The following is a 20,989-nucleotide window of genomic DNA, read 5'->3' as shown; positions in this document are numbered from 1 at the left end:
CGCTCGAGGTTGCTAACAATAGTGATATGACAGTAAGGCATATCATAGTCTCGAGCATCTATCAAATTTCACGAACAAAAATCATATAGGGCGGGTAACAAATAAAAAAGTATAGAACAGGCTTCTTATTTTGTTACATTTCTTTTAATGCCCATCTAAAAAAACCCAAAAGTCATACTCCTAATAATGAAGTTGTTAGTCCTATAATTTTAAAAAAAAACTCAAAAAAAGTACGAAATGCATGCCATCTTCTTTCTTTCTCATTTCGAAAGCATATTTTTATCGGTATGTACTATATGACTAAGTAATACAAACCAAACAAATTAGTCATCTAGCAAGCTAATACATATATCTAGGTAAATTCATACATAGTTCATAGATATGGTGCTTAGTAATATATAGTATAAAGTCAGATAATACATACTTAGCAAATTTGTCATCTAACCACTTAATATACAACTCTAAGAAATTAATATACAGTTGTCAGAATATCATGTTTATTGCTACACATTAAATGGTCGGTGATGCACACTCGTTGACTTTTTGATACATACTACAATCTTATTTGATACACACCTTCAGGTAAATCGATAAACAGTTTCTAGAACATGCTTTTTACTAGTACACACTATATAGCAGGATAACACATATTAAGTAAATTAGTCATCTAGCAAGCCTATTACATCTCTAAATAAATTGATATATATTTTTTAGAATATGACATTTATCTATACTAGTACATGGTTTTTCTAGCTTTGTCAAAGATAAAAAATTATCTACATATCGTTCCTTAGATTTCATAAACTTTTGAGTGCAAAGATTCTAAAAAAGAAATAGATTTGGAGGTGAAGAAAGAGACTCGAGAGGAGAAGGAATATCTTATGAATAGGATAAATGGCTTGATGAGAAAAAACATAGATGAAGAGGCTTGACAAGAATTATGGGTGATCTCTCTTAGCGCATGTAAATTTTTTTTATTATTCTTGAATATGGGATTGATGGATCTGTGAGTAAAAGGAGTCCCATCTTATTTAACTTTTTAGGTTTTCTTTTTAGGATCAATATTAACAAAAAAATAGTAAAATAGGAGTTCCGCTCCTTATCATGTTTTGTAGTACCCGCTTTACGTGATTCTTGTTAAAATTTCAGCAGTCGACGGTACCCGAACCCGAGAATTTTCTTTTCCAGTGGAACTAAAACTAATCTCACGTACTACATACCTAATACCCATTCGCCGAAGACCACTCACAAGTCAACCACAAGGGAAAAAATGCCAATTACCTTACATGTAAAATCCGATTTTACTATTTTCTTTCACCACCACAGAATAGATATCTTGAAGATAAATGCAGCTCTAGAACCAGAGCATACATGGATTCAACCAAAAACCAAGAAAAAGCATGATAGACATAAGATCAGAATAAACCCCTCCAACCATGTGATCGGAAAGAGGATTCAGACACACCATTCCGTTATCAGATATAGAATTAACGAAGAAAGAGAGGTACAGGCACTGCCACCGACGAACGTTTGTTCTAAAAGAGCTCGCCGCAGTCGGCGATGGTGACGGTCTTGGATGTCCTGCCTCCCCGGGAGCCCACCTTCTCGATGGCTGTGACGACGTCCATCCCCTCGACGACTTGGCCGAAGACGACGTGCCTGCCGTCGAGCCAGGGTGCCCCGGCGGTGCAGATGAAGAACTGGGAGCCATTGGTGTTGGGTCCCGCGTTGGCCATCGACACAAACCCGGGCCCCTTGTGCCTGTTCACGAAGTTCTCGTCGGCGAACTTGGCACCGTAGATGGACTCCCCGCCGGTCCCGTTCCCGGCGGTGAAGTCGCCTCCCTGGCACATGAACCCCGGGATCACCCGGTGGAAGGTCGATCCCTTGTAGTGGAGCAGCTTCCGCGACAGCCCGAGCCCCTTCTCCCCCGTGCACAGCGCCCGGAAGTTCTCCGCCGTCTTCGGCGTCACGTCGGCGAACAGCTCCATCACGATCCGCCCCGCCGGGGCCCCACCGATCGTTATGTCGAAGTACACCCTCGGGTTAGAAGTCATCGCTCGATGGCTTTGCGCTCTCTCCGTCCCTCTCCTGTTCCTGGGGCTCGTCGAGTGATCTCGGCCCGGGACTTCGGTATATAACGGCCTTAATGAGGAGGAGATGCCAGGGAAATTGTCGGATCTGGGACGTCACTTTGCGAAACGTGTCACGATCTGGGTACGAATAAGGTTGGAAAAGAAGGACCCCGAAACCAGGTGTAGTGCGGTCCAGTTTCTGCCCGAGATTCTACGGCCACTTGCCATTTATTTATTCGCGGGGACGGCACGACGCGAAGCACGTGCATGCTGCCAATCACGACCCCTAATCTATAAAATGGTGCATTGAGATACGCATTTGATGAACGGAATTCATAAGAATTAGCAATCATTAATAATTGTGCACACGGTCCAGACAATAATATAAATAAAAATTTTTAGATGAAAAAATTATTAGTTGAATCAAATCTACTAACTAAACGGTAAACCAGCCCATGGTCTACTACTGAGCTAAGGGCTCTTATCTATCTAATAATTTCTCCTTCGGATGGTATCCAATTAGGTTGCCATCTAAACCCTCGTGGATGCTTTCATGATTAATCTATCATAAGCTACAGTATTTGAGTACAGATGCTAACCGGTAGCTTGCATGACACAATGAGTTCAGACCATCCTGGCCTGCACTTAGTAGTTTGATTAGTACTTTATTCTGGTGTCACTCATATATAGGATGATCACTTGGCATGCTCTCTCTAGCAATCACGAAATTAGTTGGCCATTTTTTGGCCTCGGTAGAATTCATGGGCCTAAAAACTATCAAAATTCTCCGAAATTTGAAACTGTTGCAGATGAGCACTATTAAGGCTGCTACTACCAGGTTGGATTGGAAAAAAAATAGCAGAAGGAGAGAGTAGAAAATGAGCAAAGCATTGAAAAAAGTTATTTAATTCAACTTGTTAGAGCTAAGCAGGAATTAAAGTTAAAAAGAGAACAGAATCAAATGTTCCATCTCCACTACAGCAAAGATTAGTTCTCATCGATTAAAATAATCAAGGCTACGCAAGAAAATTTAAAAAAATTAACACTTTCGAGGGATTTTAATGTAGGGTTTCCTTTTTTTTTTAATAATACATGATCGACCAATCTCCACTTGCAATTCTCTGCAAGGATATGTCCGCCGATGCTGACTTCGTGCAATTGAAAGAGCTTTAATTGTTCCCAGGTTCGCAATCATTCACACTCCTTCCACTTCACATCGACAGCATTTACGCAAACAATTTTCTTACTCTACTGATATACGAATTTTGACAAAGTTATCATGAAACATGGCTCATTTTGCATATATTGCATTGTGTTATATACGGCTTGCTTTATTTGTTGCAAAAGGCAAACATGAGTGATCAGAACTTTCTATTATTTTTTATGTATAGTTTCCTAAACATTACACTTCTAGAAGATAAACTATAATAAAATCTAAATTTTCATATTTCTAATATTGTTTCCATGAATAGTAATAAGGAATAAACATGAGGTAATGCTAGCTAAGATAAAGTTTTCCAAAATCACCAACAAAAATTAGTTATGTCTAATTTTTCCTTCTCTTAGCTTTAATCAGAAGATTCACAAGAAGTAAGAAGATTACACGAGAAGCATCAATGGCATTAACATCTAGAGTAATAGAAAGAGTCCATTAGTGGGAACTAGTGTTGCTTCACAACACCATTCTACTCCCCACTCGCAGCATCAGTTCCCTGTGGTAGTCGCGGATTGGTGAGGTGCAAAGGAAATTTTTCTAGTTGGAATTGATGCCAATCTGTTGCAGGGCTTAGGCTTAAAGTTTAGCGCATAGACCTGCCTTGGAGAAAGTAAAGCCTCTTTATACCTTCCGCTACTACCCTATCATCCATCAACGGGCGACTTAGAATTTATAAGAGCAGGAGATACGCGCTCATAGGATCACATTCAATCCATGGGCCATCAAGAATCAAAATATTCTCTCTTGTAGCATTTGTCCATTCAAGAGGAAGTATTGTACCAGAGGAGGCTTGCCATGCAAAGTCCATGCTTGCCAACCTCCCTTCCCCAAAGTCTCCCACTAAGAACTTAAGATTTTATATTACTATGTTCTCTTTTGTGTTCATATAGCTTTATCATCATCTTCTTCCTCTTCTTTTTCTTTTCTTTTTTTTAATTTTATAGGACAACGAATCACACAAGTCTAAAATAAGTATATCCAAAAAAGTTTGGAAAACAAAATATCTCAAAAAAAAGATGGCAAGGCTGTATTACTAGTCCACAATGCTTCGCATAAGTGCTCGACAGCAAAAGATGTAACTCAATCTCTGTTGATCTCGGACATGACTCATCAGAAAAATAGTACAATCCTTTACATACCACCATATTCTGAAGTAGAAAGTATCGGTTTACCTTCGGATCCATGGCGGGCTGCAGCCACTGTCGGCTCGCTGGGGCGACGGCAGCCGTAGGCGGTGGCGGCCATGGCTGCCTCCTCCATTTTTCAAGAACCGGGCAACAAGATTCAGAAACAAACATGGGGTGAGAATTTTAGTCCCACATCATCCAAACAAAAAACCTTATGTATGCTTAAAAAACATAGTCTATTTTTTTTATACCAAATAATATGAGTGAGGGGGCTGCTATGATATCACAATGTTGGGTAAATTATGCACAACAGAACTAATAATTAAATAAAAAAACTAATAATTAAAAAAAAAAAAATACCGACCTCCGCCCATTACTCTTTAAGCAAGAAGATGTCACACCAAAGAGAAGAGAAAGACTCCATGAGAGAGAGAGGAGATTGATCAACTGGGTCACATCAGTCTCGTAAAATTAAGGAGACATGTTAGTCCACAATATTTGCAGGAGTGCTCGTCAACAAAAGATGTAATTCAATCCCTAGCTCTATTGATCTCAGACATAACTCATCAAAAAAAACGGTACAATCCTTTATATACCACCATATCCTGGAGCAGCAAATGCCGGTTTACCTCCGGCTCCATTCAATCGTAGTAGCCAAGTCACGTTCTAGATGGATCAAATCCATCAGCAGACAAGGAGAACAAATGTAAAATAGTCTTTTATTTAGTCTCTTAAAAAAAAGAAAAAAAACTTTTATTTATTTATCATCTGGAGAAGAAACAAATTTGAGTTGTACCCAAATTTTCAAACCCAAACAACAGACAAACGGAAGTTTAGCGCGCAGACCTCTTTTGGAGAAAGTGAAGCGTCTTTATACCTTCCGCCACCACCCTATCATCCATCGACGGGCAACTTAGAATTTATAAGAGCAGGAGATACACGCTCATAGGATCACATTCAATCCATGGGCCATCAAGAGTCAAAATATTCTCTCTTGTAGCATTTGTCCGTTCAAGAGGAAGTATTGTATCAGAGGAGGCTTGCCATGCAAAGTCCATGTTTACCAACCTCCCTTCCCCAAAGTCTCCCGCCAAGAGTGTCGTTTCTCCAAGGTTTTATATTACCATGTTCTCTTTTGTGTTCTTCATCTTTTTTTTCTTGTTGATTTATAGGATAACGAATCACACAATTCTAATATGGGTATATCCAAATTTTTTTTTGGAAAACAAATTATCTCAGAAAAAATATGGCAAGGTCGCACCACTAGTGCATAATACTTTGTTCGAGTGCTCGATAACAAAAGATGTAACTATATTTCTAATTCTATCGATTTCATACTAGACATGAATCAGCCGAAAGATAGTACAATTCTTTCATACTGCCAGATGTCCTGGAGCAGAAAGTGTCTATTTATAGCTACGGTCCGTCTTCGAATCATCTAATCGTAGTAGCCGAGTCACTTTCAAGATAGATGAGATTCTTCTGCAAGCAAGGAGAACAAATGTAAGAAGAAAACCTTCTATTTAAAAATCATTCGGAGAACAAACAAATTTGAGTTGTACCCAAAGTTTCAAACCAGGGCAACAGACAAAAGGAAGCATCTAAAAACCCGCGTTATCCCGCTTTTAGAATTCATCAAGCGATGCCCGCGTTACAATGTTCCACTTCAACTATGTAGTTTAGCATGTAACCACAAAACATCTAATCGGATTGAAAAATCTTGAAACTAAAGGTCATCTAGCTGCTTGTCTCGTTACAAATTTTGCCTCCAAACAAAATTACTCCCAAGGAGCACCTTATTCTTGTCGTCCGAGCGCGACTTCGACCTTCCCTACCGCCATCGTCATCGACAGCGAGCACCAACCTAATGAAGCCGGCAATGCATTCTTTCCCCATCCTCGCCTTCTTCCCTTCAATCCCTCAACTGCCGTCCTCTCCTTCCTTCGCTTCGATCTTTTGCTCTCGAAATCTCCGCAAAACCAAAACCCACCAATGCTCTCCGTCTCGCCCCTGCCATTCTTTACGGCCTAACGGCGGATTCGGGAATGGCTCGAAGCCAACGGATGCCGCTGGAGGGGAAGGAGCTGGCCCACTTCCTCACCTCCACCGTCGGCAGCTTCGTCCAGGACCGCCTCATCGACCGCGACCGCCGGGCTCACCACAAGGAGCAGTGCGCCGAGCGCCTCGCCGCGGAAGGCTGCGCCTCCCCCTCCTCCGCCGCCGCCGCCGCCGCCGAGGTCCGTTACTCCGACCAGGCCGTCCTCGCGAACCTCGACTGGGGCATCGACGCCCTCGAGGAGGCCATCACCACCTCCAACCCGGAGGCCAAGCTCGCTCGCCTCGGCCATGCCGAGCGGATGCTCCAGGTTTGCGCCCTCCTCGACCCTGCCCAGGCCACCGCCGGCGTCCCCAACTCGTACCTCTCCGCCTGGGCCCACCTCCACCTCGCTTTCCTCGCCCGCCTCCGCGGCGACTCCCGGGGCTCCGCCCTCCACGCCCTGGAAATGTTCGACGTCGACCCCTTCTTTGCCCGCATCGACTTCGCCCCGGAGCTCTGGGAGGCGCTCTTCCTCCTCCATATGGCCTCCATCGTCGGGTGGTACGTCGAGGCCCGCCACCGGGTCGTGGTGGAGACCATCCCGGACGCCGGCGACCTCTCGCTGACGGTCGATCTCGACGATCAGCTGTTCCGCGAGTCGCTGGTGCTCTCGGTGAGGCCGGACCAGGCGGATAAGATGAGGGATCTGGAGAAGCGGTACGGGGAAGCGCTGGACCACAGCACCAGGATGTACGCCAGGTACTACAAGGATGCCCTTAGTCAAGATCCGGCGGCGGCAGCACCCGGGAGGAAGGGGGTGCCGGTCCTGCCGCCGATCGCGGAGCCCCCGATGACGCCTCTGCATGAGGTCAGCCGTTCGATCCCCGATTACGTCAAGTTTGGGCCCATCTTGCCCAAGAGCGCGGGCTTCTCTCCTGTTCTCAAGAACAGAGGCGATGAGGATGTAGGCGCCCCCTGTCTTGGCAGTGACGAGTATGTTTAGCCTTTTGCTACAGAGATATTTGAATCCATCCTCTCTTTTTTTTAGGTTACACACCTGCCCCGTGACCGTCTTTTAAGCAACTGATAGATGAAGATATGAGATATTAAAATTCTTCATGATTTTTTCTTTCTTATTTTAATGTGATTCTTCATGATTTCAAAGTGTCGCAGCAAATACAAAGACCTAAGGTTCTTTTGCCGAGGATAAAAAGAGGCTTAGTTTAGTTTAGTCCAATTTAAATGCATTGAACCCATTTGCATATCCACTTGAGATACGGGCAAGAAACCTTGAAAAACATAGATTTTGGTTTTAGTTAATTAGACATCATATATCATGATCAATGGTGTGAATTTTTGTTTAGAAAAACTATCATGTAGTTTGTACGAGAAACAGTTGAGGTTGTGTGCTTTGAAATCAATTGAGCTTTACCATCAAGCCTTATATAATTGGCAGCCCCCAAATATCTGTACATAAAGAGACATATAGCAGCTGCACTAGACATTGTTTTAGCACAATGAGAGCTTGCTGAATATGAGACATGTGGTCTGTGATGGTGCAATCCAGTGCCGAGCGTCTATTGCATCTCAGGAAGAAGGGACGCTGGCTGCAATCTTGCAATGAGATATTGATTTGATCATTTGAACCACCATGTATCCACGTCTCCAATTCATCCATCGGGTTGGTAGGGTCAAGCTAGGTGCTCCAAGTTAAATCTCTTCGATTTGAACGGTAAGAAAGAGAATGTAACTGTTCAAGTAAATTGCATTCTTGAATGGATTTGCATGCAATGTTGTGATGTTATATAATATAGTTTCTCAAAAACTAGTTCATTCCAATATCATGGAATATTTGAAATTAGTATTTGTTGGCGTATTTCATCGTAAAATGATGATGTTGTAGTCCTTGTTTACATCGTTTTATTTATTCAGATGAAAACTTTCTAGTTGTTACATGGTACCTGCTCATTCCAGTTTTGAATTCGTGATATTTTGTCCAAATGCAATCAAACAATTCTCCATTTTTTCCATTGTTTTTATTTGTCTTTTGGCATTTCTACAGAATGAACGTAAACCCAAGCTCTGCTGAGAAACTGGAAAAATCAAGTGGACAGATCATCAATGTAATGCCCATAATTTTTGCTCCGAATGTTTCATCTTTTTATCATCAAAATAGATATCTAGTCTCTAGCATCCGTGGATATTGCAAATTGAAATTTCCATCATTCTGTGCTAGGGTGCCTTAGTTGAAGAAGCTGAAGCTGACAATGATTCTGATGGCGGTGACGTTAGTAGAGATTCTGAAATAATGATTGATAAACAATTACCTCTCAATAGCATGAGGCAAAACATGGACTATGGAAAACCAAAGTTTCTTTCATCTAGAATGAAGGACCGATCCACATTTCTAAAGAGTTATTCTCCTGTGGATTCTCCCAAATCGCTTTCTCCTAAAGTTTCATCTCCAAAACCACTCGTCTCTTCTGAAAAGAAACCAAAGGAACTCCTCCGCCTTTCATCCAGTCATGTTACAAGTCCTCCTGAGACGACCTCCCCTCTGGATTCCTCGAAATCTACTCCAGAGCTTTTGTCTCCAAAACCCGCAAAAGAACCCAAACCACTTCCCCATTTCCAGTCTGGTCATTGCCCAACAGGATCGCCATCTCCACATTATTACAGTGACCTGAACATGAGTTCAATTGGCTCTGACGGTGAAGGGGTATTGATTTTGTGTCATTGTTACTGGAAATCTTGCTCCATCTTTTATTTTTTTCATTATTGAAGTCCGAGTTTATAAGGTTTGGCTTTTTTGCATCTTATGCTTTGAATTCAGAAACTGCAGAGAAGTTGCAGGAACAACTTCAGTGGCACACGTAATATGACCAAGGCACATGCAAGTAAAAATAGCCATCTATTGAATGACAGGTAGCCAAGACAAATAAAGTAATATAAATTATCTTAACAGGTTCATCATCATTTATAAGTATATGGATAATATATCTTATTTTGAAATTTGCAGTCATCATATTGAGAGTGAAGATGATATGAGCCGATGCAGCAGTTCTCTTCGCTCATCTGATAGTTTGATGCGCAGCAGAGCAAGACCGCCAAAGGACTTTGTCTGCCCTATCACAGGCCAGCTTTTCAGTGATCCAGTTACTCTGGAGACAGGTCAAACATTTGAGAGAAGAGCAATTCAAGAGTGGATAAAAAGAGGAAATAAGACATGTCCTATCACTCGTCAGCTTCTCTCTTCAACTATTCTACCTAAAACCAACTATGTTCTGAAGCGACTCATTGCATCATGGATGGAACAAAACCCTGATATTGCCCAAGAATTCTCTTACTCTGAGACCACAAGTGCTTCTGTCAGTCCAATCTCTTCCATGGAGTTTTTTTTGGAGCCAAAAACCTCAGCAAATTTTAGTCCTCCTCTCGCTCAAACAAGGCTGAATACTAAAAAAAATGAGAGAAGGTGCAAACGATTTACAAGAGCAGCAGTCACTACATCTCCAACTGGCATAATATCTCAAGCTGCGAGTGAAACAATTCTAAATGGGCTAAAGCCATATACCTCGTGTCTATGCACTTTTGAGGACTTGCAAGAATGCGAAGAAGCTGTATTGACAATAGCAAGGATATGGAAGGATTCAAGGACTGACCCAAGGATTCATGCTTATTTGTCCAAACCAACAATTATTAATGGCTTTGTTGAAATACTATCAGCTTCAACCAACAGAGAGGCTCTTCGAGCAGCCATCTATGTTCTGTCAGAACTTGTTTCTGCAGATGAGACTGTAGGTGAAACACTCAACAGCGCAGACACTAATTTTGATTGCTTGGCTGTTTTGCTTATTAATGGCTTGGCTGAAGCTGCTGTTCTTATCTGCCAGCTGATGCCAACATACTCCCAGCTTTCGAGTCACAACCTCATTCCATCCCTAGTTCAGTTAATAATGGAAAAAAATGACCAGATGGATGACTTCTGCTTGGTGTTGGAGCCCAACGGTGCTGCAGTAACAATATTACAGCAGATCCTGTTAGGTGAAGACGAGAGTAGCCGGTCACGTAATGCTTTGAGTGTTATTGCAGCAAATGGCCTTCCTGCTCTGATCAAGTGTATGGATCAAACTGAAGGACGTGTTTCCATTGTATCCATACTTCTAAGCTGTATGCGTGCTGATAAAGGCTGCAGATATTTAATAGCAAACAGAGTCGAATTAGCTCCGGTGCTTGAATTGTTTCATGCTGGAGATGAGAGCACAAAAAGCATATGCATTGATTTTATCTCAGAGCTAGTTTGTTTGAACAGGTGTGTTATTGTACACTGGGCCTCTGCACACTTTTAATTCCGGTCCTTATGAATGATATATTAGAATTTGTTTGCTCAACTTCTGTTTTATGCTTTTTTTTTGTTCTACTGATGTAAACTTTAGATATCCTAAAACTGCTTTTTCAAGAATTTGGATTTGGGCTTCATGGACTGATTTTAAAGTCTTCTTCCCACTGCCACATGTTTTGAATCGTAATGTAAAGACATATAATATACTTGTTTTCTCTGTATTGTTAAACACGATTGCCATCTCGAAGATAAAACCCTCTTGCCTAAAACATGTATTGCTCGACATTTTCATTCTGTTATAATATTTTAAAAGTTTTTGTAAGTAATGCACAAGATAGAAAATTTGTTGAAAAGAATACTCCGATTTTAAGTATTGCTTGGATAGTTAACCTGTCATGTTTATATATGTATCTTTATGTCTTCTTTTGATTAGTCATGTGTGTAACAAAATGATTTATACCATGGTCTGTTGTGCCGGAACTGGGGCCTGGACTGGTTGCTCGGCAGCATAGAACGGTATGCCTCCATACCATTCTGTGCTTGCCCGTACCGATACAATAGAGGTGGGAGAGAGGGCAAACATGAGAGAGGAAGAGAGAGGGAGAGAGGGAGGGAGGGAGAGAGAAGGAGGGTGGCGGAGGCCGGGCCTTCACCGGCTGGCCTCCACTTCCCTCTCTCTTCCTTCCTCTCCCTCTTCTTCCCTCCTCCGCTTGCTCTCTCTTTTCCTCTCTTTCCTTCTCCTTCTCTCCTTTCGTTAATGGATTTCATTTCCGTTGCCGGAACCGTCCCAGTCCGCCTTCGGTACGGCTCGATACGCTCCGTACTGCCCGGTTCGGAATGGTTCCGCTCACCTTGATTGATACATTATTGCACTAGCCCTGTGTTTTCCTTTCTCTATTTTAACTTGTGGATACTCTCCATAGCATTAATATTGTTTTTTTTTTAATGCTGCTTCAGGAGAACAATCTGCAATCAAATTTTGCAGATCATCAAAGATGAGGGAGCATTTAGTACAATGCACACCTTTCTAGTCTACCTTCACATGGCCTCGATAGAGCAGCAACCTGCAGTTGCCGGTCTTCTTCTCCAGCTTGATCTTTTGGTCTGCTTCAATTTCTTGTATAAGCCAAATGATAAGATATTTGCAACTAGCGTGTAAAAAGTCCGCTGAATTGATTTTTGACTCCAATAACTATGGTTTACAGGTTGAACCTCGAAAGATGAGCATGTACCGAGAAGAATCCATAGATGCAATAATTGAAGCTCTCAAAAGGAAAGACTTTCCCATTTGTCAGAGCCTGGCTCTAGATATGCTAACTTCTCTTTCTGGGAGGCTAAACTCCTCAGGGAAGCCTCTTACCGAAGCATGGTTACTCAAGGTTGCAGGAGTTAATAATCTCTATGATACATCAGTGAAGGAAGAGAAGATACAAACTCTAGATGATACATCTGTTGAAATGGTGGAGATGATGGTGTAGTCCCTTTGATTCTTTCTTTTAAACTATTTGCTTCTTTTAGAGCCTTCCTGTTCCTATTTTTTTTTTTTGTTGGCTTCAATCATCACTAGTCTGAAACATATTGTTGTAGGAAAAGGAAGAGAAATCTATGAACGCTTGGGAGAAAAGAGTAGCATTTGTTCTTTGTAATCATGATGATGGAGCCATTTTTGAAGCTTTAGGTCAATGTCTTACGACCAATTCCTTGGAGATGGCAAAAAAATGCCTTGTCATTGCTACATGGCTCGCATACATGCTTAGTTGTCTTCCTGATACTGGTATAAGAACAATTGCAGCTAATTGCTTTCTTGATCAATTCATTAATGTCCTCCATTCATCGAGGAACCTTGAGGAGAAGGTCCTTGCCACCTTGGCTTTAAAAAGCTTTATTATTGATTCAGGTGAAAAAAATTATTTTATTTTTTTAACATTTTTCTTAAAAAGAATTTCTTTTAAAGTACTTTCCAATGTTGGCCGTCCTCAACAGTACTTGTGACATTTCCATAACATTATCTCAGATTCTCTTAGGAAATTTGAGATATATGCCCCAGAAATATGCAAGCCCTTGAGGAAGCTCAAGAGGCATTCATCAGCAGTTGCAGATTTGTTGAAAGCAATTATGAACATGCCATCTGTTGACAGAGTGAGTGAATAACCTGTGTTTTCTGAAATTTCTTTTAATCAAGTAATGCTCTACTTTAGCCAAGCCACTTGTTTTTCAGGCAGAGTTCTTTTCTTGCACTGAGCTATTTGAGATTGACTCCATTGCTAATGGTGAAGTTCTATCATTGATATATTCAAAAGGTTGGCTTTTTAGCAGCCACTCTGATGGAACTATTAAGGTACTCTCTCAGCACGTATCTACTAGCATACACAATGTCTACATTTCGTTGCTGGAATTTTTTTTTTAATAATTATGTTTAGCAAATCCATCCTTCTTCTTTGATGTCATTTGGTAATTTGCTTAAACTTGTAACAGATTCACTTTATCTTATTGGTGAACTAATAACACTTTGTTTGACCAATAAAATTGCTTACTAGATTAACATGGAAGAGATAGAAAGGTTAATAGGATTTCAGATTGATGATTTCCATGCTCAATGAGCTTTATATTTTGTATCCTAGGTGTGGGAAACTGGGAGGAGGGTTTTGAAATTGATTCAGGAAGTCCACGCACACTCAAAGGCGGTCACATGCCTCTACATTCCACCCTCAGGAGACAAGCTCTATAGTGGTTCACATGATAAAACAATTCGAGTAAGTACCTATTCATGCTCCAACTTATAAAGCCACTGATTTTTGGGAATTTAAAATGCCACTTGATAAGAGTCAAACGGAAGGAGGAATTATGCATCAAAATTAAAAAGAAAACTAAATTCTGGAACTTGCATAAATGCCTTTCTGAAGATGTATTTGTATAAGAAATACAAGTTCTGGAGAAACTAGAAGCATGACATTGTTGCATTCTAAAATTGTGATTTTTTTCCAAAATGATTTGTTATCAGACTTGTTTGAGTAAGACAGTAAGACCTTGGTATTATTGGTGTCACTATCCATTTTAAAGAAAGATATATTATTTGTTATCAAGAAGAAAAATGCTACATGGTCCCAGCCAGTCACACAAAGTTCCTCATGCCAACGTAACACTAGCTTGGTGCTTTCTGATTTGACTGAGGCCCCGTTAATTGCATTGGCACAATGAATTGTACAAATTCTTTTGTCTTGTGGCACAGAAATTTTTATGTGACTTACTAATGTACTATAGTATATAGAGATGCAGGAAGCTGATTAAAGAATGTGGTTATGCGCGCAAGGTAAAAAAGGGAGTGGTGCTCAATTTTGTAGCTTATACTTTATTCCAGGTTTCTTTAACATATAATAAGATTCCAATTAAGGTGTTCTGTGAAAATTAGGGTGGAAAAACATTGCGTTAAAACTTCAGATTTGTTTTCCACAGCGATTTCAAGACAAGCTTTTGTATTGGCAATCCTCTTCCCTTTGCTGTAGCAAGTCCATATATAGTGATCTGCCTACTGCTGCTGGCTACTCTGCTAATAGTTGCTGGGTCCAAACTTGGACTCTCCATGTAGGAATTGACCCAACAGGCATAGTAGGCAGAAAGCATCTCAAATTTCCTATCCTTTGTCCTCTAGCCTAAAAACATTACCTTCCAACAAATAAACAAGGACAACATGAAGTATGTGATTGCCATCATCACAAGTTCTTGATTTGAATAAAAAATTTGTTTCCTGTTGAAGATCTCTAATCAAGAATCGAAGTATCAATCCTTGATCCTGAATTCTTTAAGATGCTTGTAAACTGTAATTTTTTTTACCAAGATCAGCCCACAATTTTATATATCCACTTCTCTTCTAATTGAGACAAATCAGTTCTGGACATCCTGTATAATCATACACACTTTTTTAACAAGAACAAATGCATCTACTCTGGTTTGAAGTACCATTGACCTTTCTCCATTTCATGGGAGTGCAAGGGGCATGAGAGAAGATGCTCATCTGGGTGTACTGGATGTAAATCTTTTGATCACCAGTAAAGGATCTCAATTGAAAGTGAAGACAAGGCTCTGATAATGTTGACCGACAAGCTTAGCTATCATTAACGTCCTGGCCTGAGATGAGCTTACTCAAATGCCATGGTGTGATTATCATAGTTGATAAAAAATAACATCAAATGTTAAACCATGCTGAAGAGAGACAATATATAATTGAATAGAACATAACTAAAGATATATCAGAAAACATAATCTTAAATAAAATCCAGTTACAAAGCTTCGAAGTTTAACTTATTCACATAAATCTATACCTCAATATAAAAAAAGCACAAGTCATCATTTTATAGGTGCCACTTTAATAATCACTAGTTTCAAAAAGCAACATCAAAAGTCCTCTTTCTTTGAGAAAGGTCTAGTTTACTCTCACTAATTACTTCAAAAAAATTGCCTGATAGATTAACTGAGCTACATAGCTTAGTAAATTTAGCATGGTCAAAAGAATTTAGTTCCCATTGAAAATGATGACTTTTGAAATATAACACATGAATTAATTGGAAAGCTTATGTGTAGGTCCACTTATAGTAAAATACCAAAATCAAAAATTTTCCTATGAGGAAATGGTCAAAACATAAATTTGCAAGGACTTCCAAAACAAAATAGTTCATATAATTCCTATGAAAGCAAATGTCTTGCAAGTTACAAAAGTTCATAAGATAGTTCAAACAGTTCAGATAAGATCACATTTCTTATAAACATTTAAATATGCTTGAGGCCACATAAACTATTACTGCTCTTTCAGGTGAACCCAGTTTATATGCATACACATACATATACATATACATATACATACATACATATACACGTAAATGTGCATGTACATACATATATACATACGTACATATGTATGTACATACATATATACATACGTACATCACATGCACATACTTATCTATGTATGTACATATGCACCAGATAAGGCTGCATGTATCATCGATGTTCACATAGACCACTTGGACAAAAGTCCATAACCACTCTCATCAATAATTTTATTGAGGCCAAAGACACTACCTAGATATAGGTCAGCATATAATATTATTTCTTTATATTTGAAAGAATTTCACAATGCCGTATGGCACATTTATTTGAAAACTCAAATGAAAATAAACAGATGTAGAAGTGGTTCCAACAAGAACATAATCTAAGGTTAATAGACACATAAAAGCTCAAAAATATCAATTTGAAAAACTCATGTGATTTCATAATTTCAAATAGAAATCAAAACATGATTTTAGAGTAACCTAGGAACCAAATTTTTAAAGAAGATTAAGTCAAGATCTTTGCACGTAACCATAGGTTATAAAGAACATAACAAAAGCTAAAGCCACTCATGGTGTCCAAATTTTCATTAATAAACCCCAAGCTTTGAATATCATCCAAACTATTAAACTTTAAAACAACACATCACCTTCAAATTGGTGCAAGATTTAGAAGACTCCAAAGAATCTCTACACATTGATTATAATTCAAAACAATCCCTAGGCTTGGAATTTACGACAAGATTAAAAAACATAAAACTTAAACGGAGGATCAAGGTTTGCCGAACTGGTATTGAAGGGGGTACCGGCCGGCCACTGATTCGGCACCATATGGGCCCGTACCGTGCCGTTTTAGAGCGTACCAACAAAGGAAGATCCGAGTTTTTTTTTTGTTATGCCGATTTTGAATTGACATTGGCAAAAAAAAAAAGGTCTCCTATTTCGAAACAAAAATTCAAAATCAACAACAAAAAAAAAAAGGTCTCCTATTTCGAAGCAAAATAGGAGATCCTTTGTTTTGATGAGGGCTCCCTCTCTCTCTTGGCCTCTCTCTCTCTCTCTCTTTCTCTCTTTCCTTCTCCCTCTCCCTCGAGTCATGCCGGTAACCGACCAATCTGGTTGGGTACGATTTAGCATGCCTTGCCTTAGTATGATTGGTAAAGGTGCTTAAAGAGAAAAATTTTGAAAAGATCATGTGGTTTCAAATTTGAAAAGAAAAGAAGCTTGGAACGGACTACAAGATTTATAAACACAAAACGTAAAGTCAGTTACTTACTATATGTTGCAAACCAAACCCTCAACTTCTTATCCTCCTCACTCAAAAAGGTCTGAACTCACCCTTTATCTATTTCCTTTATGGATTATACTCCTTAGAATCTAATTATAGGCTAGGCATGTTGGTTCACTTAAGTAGGTTGGTTGAATCGACGAGTTGATAGGATAAATCTTATCTTCTGCTAAAGATAAATCTTTTTTTTTTTGCTTTAGCGGGTTCTTCATACAGTGCAAGTACGAATACACCCAATAAAATCTTATTGTGTACTTCTAATAAGATAAATCTTATTTACATGAATATTATTTAAGTAAATATTAAAATATTTTATTAAACAAGAAGCTACCTTCATTTTAGTTCAATGTTAATTTCATTAATACCGAAATACTACTACCCAAAATTATGATAAGAAAAGTCAGTTATCTTAGTCTTCAAAGGATTTCATCTAATATGGTGCTAATCAGCACATAACAGTTAAACAGAATGATATTCAAAGTTTGCAGAAGTACACAAATGCATAACTTTCTTCTTAAGTTGGAAGTTATAGATATGGTTATAAATAACTGAAACTGGCATCCTTGGCTTGTTCTACTTGAAACTGATCAGGTGTAAACTTCAACGAGGAAGTCACTAAATTTGGTGAGAATTTTTAATACTTGGACAATAGTTAGATAGTTCCTTGTAAGTTAGATGCCAAGAAATTTGCATGAAGTGAATATAGTGAAACCGTTATATTTATTATTTAAATCTAGCATGCCTTGTATGACGTATAATGATGATTGAATTCAAATCCACTCATACTTGATGTCGGTCAATGCGACACCACTTAACCAACGACCCCTTACAAGACCCAACTAATCTTCTGGTAGACAGATGTACTGTAACTAAAAACTGTTTTCTCCACTAAAATTTTGATACTAAGTTTGACGCATGCACAGTTTGCAAATAATCTCTAAATGTCTGTCCTACCCATAGGTTTGGGCAATCGGGCCAGACGAAATCCGTCCTGTTCAGGTTCATGACACTAAAGATACGGTCAATTGCTTAGCCACTAATGCTAACCTTCTATGTTTTACATCTCAAGGAACCGGTGCTAATATCTGTCCTATCCATAGGTTTGGGCAATCGGGCCAGACAAAATCCGTCCTGTTCAGGTTCATGACACTAAAGATACAGTCAATTGCTTAGCCGCTAATGCTAACCTTCTATGTTTTACATCTCAAGGAACGGGTGCTAAGGTCAGTGCTCTTGATAGCATTTCAATATATTGAGGCAAACATGGCTGAGTATCCTAAATAGTAATTGTGATTTTGCAGGTTTATGACTGGAATGGATCTCCAAAGCATGTAAACTTCAACAAAAATGTCAAATGCTTAGCCATAATGGAAGACAGTCTATACTGTGGGTGCTCTGGCTACAGCATCCAGGTTCTTCTTGATTTTACTTTCATACTTGTCTGTGTTATCATAGTCAAATGTAGCACCCTGTTATTTGTGATATACCTGCCCGCACCCCCCTCTTCTTTTCTCAGGATGCCACCACTAATATCTGAACCCAGGATCTCACCCTTGCAAAGAGGGTGCAAACAGGTTGAGAGTTTGCAGTGTAAAAATTACCTGTCCATTTTGTGTACTTCTAATAAGCATATAATCGTATCTATTAGATTCCATTTTACACATTTATAATGGGCAAATATAGTTAGCTATGAAGTATGAACCTATCAAGATTTTATTGCACTTGTGCTGAACTAGTTAATGGATGTATGTGCAGGAAGTAGATCTGCGCAAGTGCAGATCAAATACATTTTATTCCGGGACAAGGAAGCTGCTTGGCAAGCAGACTATTCATGCCTTGTGCATTCAAGATGGTATTCTCTTCGCTGGTGGATCTTCTGTTGATGGCACATCTGGCAAGGTGTGTTTTAGGTGGCTATCTGGTAAAAGGCTGCATTTTACTTGCTTGAGTCAGCAAGTGTATGATTATAACGTCCAATTGTGTCTGGTAGATCCGCTCTTTTAGAGAGCCATTTTCAAATTTATTATGCATATGCTTCCATAATTAAACTATCCATCCGTCACCATCATTTTGGATGCTGAGCTTTCCAAAAAATAAGGGAAATAGAGAGAAATTTTGCTAACTTTCTTTCTTGCAAACTCAGGCCACTTTTTTTTTTTTGTAAGAATGCGCATTTCTGTTGAGTGGCTGAAGTTCTCCAATAGTTGAAAGCACCCAAAAGTTTCAAAATTGTCCCATTTATGCAAAATAACATAAAATAAAATAAAAAACAATGTACACTAACAACGAGAACAATAACAACATCAGCAACAACAAAAACAAGAACAGGAACAAGGCAACAACATAAATATGGCCTGAGTTTACTAAAACACATAAAGTGAGCAATTTTGCAAAATTCCCAAAAAGTAAAGCTACACAGATATAGCTCCAAATATGTTGATGGCAGCTGGCCAATTTGTTGGATGGTAACTTGTCCAATATATAAATTCTGATAATTAATTCTTGCTTTGAGTTTTACCACCAATAGTATTCTGATGATAATTCTAAGAATAAAAAAAACAATGATGCTTTGAACTTTAAATTGGTTGCAAATTTGGTTATAGATATTCGTTACTCACTATTGTAAGTTTGCATTGAAGGCTTTCTCATTGTCAACAAAAACACCAGTAGGGTCATTCTCCACAGCATTGGACATCCACTGCATATATGTGACCAATGATTTTGTGTTCACTGGAACCAAATGTGGGGTCATTGAAGTTTGGTTGCGAGCGAGGCTCACAAGAGTTGCCTCAATTAAAGTGGGTGGAGGGGCAAACACAAAAGTTACAACCGTGGCGTCAGACACTGATGGAGAACTGCTCTTTTCAGGTTCTGCTGATGGGAAGATTCAGGTTTGACTCTTTGTAGTCCATATTCATTGAAATGTTAAAGTTTTTGATTAGTGCTGCTAGCTAGGTGCATGATTATTTCCTTTTGCAGGTTTGGGCTCTGGAGTGAGAAACCACCTAACTTGTACAACTTCCACCATGAGTGATAAGTACATTGTGTTTGACTCTGTTTCAAGGTTCGGTGATCTAAATTCAATGCAGAACATCGATATCAGAAAAAAGAAAGATATTAAAAGTTTGTTCAATTAAATCTCAAGAACTTTAGCTTTTTTTTTTTTTTTGATACAAAAACTTTAGCTGTTCACTGATAACCTGCATGCATGTTTTTTTTCAACATCTGTTCATGACATTTGAAGCATCTGGTTGCAGGCGATCATGTATATAAGTGATTTTTATTTTCAAATTTTTGGTTCCTTTACCCATTGTTACAACGTTTTCTACATACAAGAGGCCATTATACATGGGAAAAACTTGCGAGATACGTCTTTTGCTTGTTAATAGAAGAACCTTCAACATTATGTAATAAGCAATACCTGACCATCAGCAAAAGAAAATAATAGAAGAAATATCCAGCTCTGGGGATTCAACCTACCAAACTTATATTAACCTTTCGGAGCTTGCATGATATAAAGGATGTGACTTTTCTTTCTCTTTAGGTACAAAAGTGGGGTCAGCAGACCTCAAGAAGAGAGGGAAAAAAAAAAAACAGAAACCTTAACCTATGAAAAGAAATATGAGATGCATCAATCATAACGGAGTAGAGCAAGCATGAAGTCAAAATTAGCATTCACCTTCAGATTTGCTGAGAGATCAGCAGGTTGCTAAAGACGTGATTTTTGTTACCTTGTCAACAAACCTATCCAAAACTAGGGAAACAAGCATGTGGATTTGGGCACCACATCTATGAAATCTATGAAGACAAAGATTAAAACACGGAAGGTCTATCACTGCCCAAGCTATGCGAAGTCACCAATTATACAAATCTATCCTAAAAATTAACCGTAGTGCTAGCGGAGACATAAAGAGCTATCTCTCACCTGATTCCAATAAGGGCTGTTACCTTGTCCTGATGATCCCAAGGTAGGGTAATAGCCTCATCCACACCACAGCCGTCTTTATGGCATAAGCGACGGGGACGAATGCCACGCATCCAGCGTGACACCCAGCCGGCGACCAACCACACCCCTCATCC

The 20,989-nt window shown here is 39.4% G+C and overlaps 3 protein-coding genes across 12 annotated transcripts in view; 1 reads left to right on the top strand and 2 right to left on the bottom strand.

Annotated features, from left to right (window-relative positions):
• Positions 1 to 1,277: 1,277 nt before the first annotated feature.
• LOC103706143 (peptidyl-prolyl cis-trans isomerase) lies at positions 1,278 to 2,129 on the bottom strand. The gene has a single exon (XM_008790157.4). It carries the CDS (start codon positions 2,055 to 2,057, stop codon positions 1,536 to 1,538), a length of 522 nt encoding a protein of 173 aa, XP_008788379.2. The 5' UTR covers positions 2,058 to 2,129; the 3' UTR covers positions 1,278 to 1,535.
• A 3,879-nt stretch (positions 2,130 to 6,008) lies between these two features.
• On the top strand, positions 6,009 to 20,069 carry LOC103706139 (putative E3 ubiquitin-protein ligase LIN). Of its 7 annotated transcripts, XM_039117635.1 has the most exons (18): positions 6,010 to 7,449; positions 8,519 to 8,579; positions 8,693 to 9,175; positions 9,290 to 9,381; positions 9,476 to 10,253; positions 10,350 to 10,768; positions 11,756 to 11,900; positions 12,004 to 12,270; positions 12,386 to 12,695; positions 12,813 to 12,937; positions 13,017 to 13,136; positions 13,420 to 13,551; positions 17,870 to 17,929; positions 18,010 to 18,132; positions 18,211 to 18,483; positions 18,665 to 18,808; positions 19,549 to 19,800; positions 19,889 to 20,069. In XM_039117635.1, the coding sequence occupies exons 1-18, from the start codon at positions 6,464 to 6,466 to the stop codon at positions 19,904 to 19,906; spliced, it is 4,788 nt and encodes a 1,595-aa protein (XP_038973563.1). In that variant the 5' UTR covers positions 6,010 to 6,463; the 3' UTR covers positions 19,907 to 20,069. The 7 variants fall into 7 exon arrangements, 6 of the variants coding, with proteins under 6 accessions (XP_038973563.1, XP_038973559.1, XP_038973554.1 ...); XM_039117631.1 differs by having other exon boundaries at positions 9,476 to 10,768; positions 17,870 to 17,908; XM_039117626.1 differs by having other exon boundaries at positions 9,476 to 10,768.
• Positions 10,578 to 20,989, bottom strand: part of LOC103706141 — a 74,235-nt gene continuing 63,823 nt past the window's right edge. For 2 of the 4 annotated variants that reach the window (XM_026804307.2, XM_039117609.1), the window contains exon 34: positions 14,604 to 14,918. The gene's annotated coding sequence lies outside the window, so the exon portion shown is untranslated. Of the gene's footprint in view, positions 10,646 to 14,603; positions 14,924 to 20,989 lie in introns of those variants that run through there. The other 2 variants (XM_039117604.1, XM_017842543.3) reach the window with 2 other exon arrangements.

Source organism: Phoenix dactylifera, chromosome 2 (assembly GCF_009389715.1).
Source record: "Phoenix dactylifera cultivar Barhee BC4 chromosome 2, palm_55x_up_171113_PBpolish2nd_filt_p, whole genome shotgun sequence".
In the NCBI taxonomy this organism is placed as follows: domain Eukaryota; kingdom Viridiplantae; phylum Streptophyta; class Magnoliopsida; order Arecales; family Arecaceae; genus Phoenix; species Phoenix dactylifera.
Note: the sequence above shows the minus strand (reverse complement) of the source record. Positions and strands in the feature narration are given on the sequence as shown.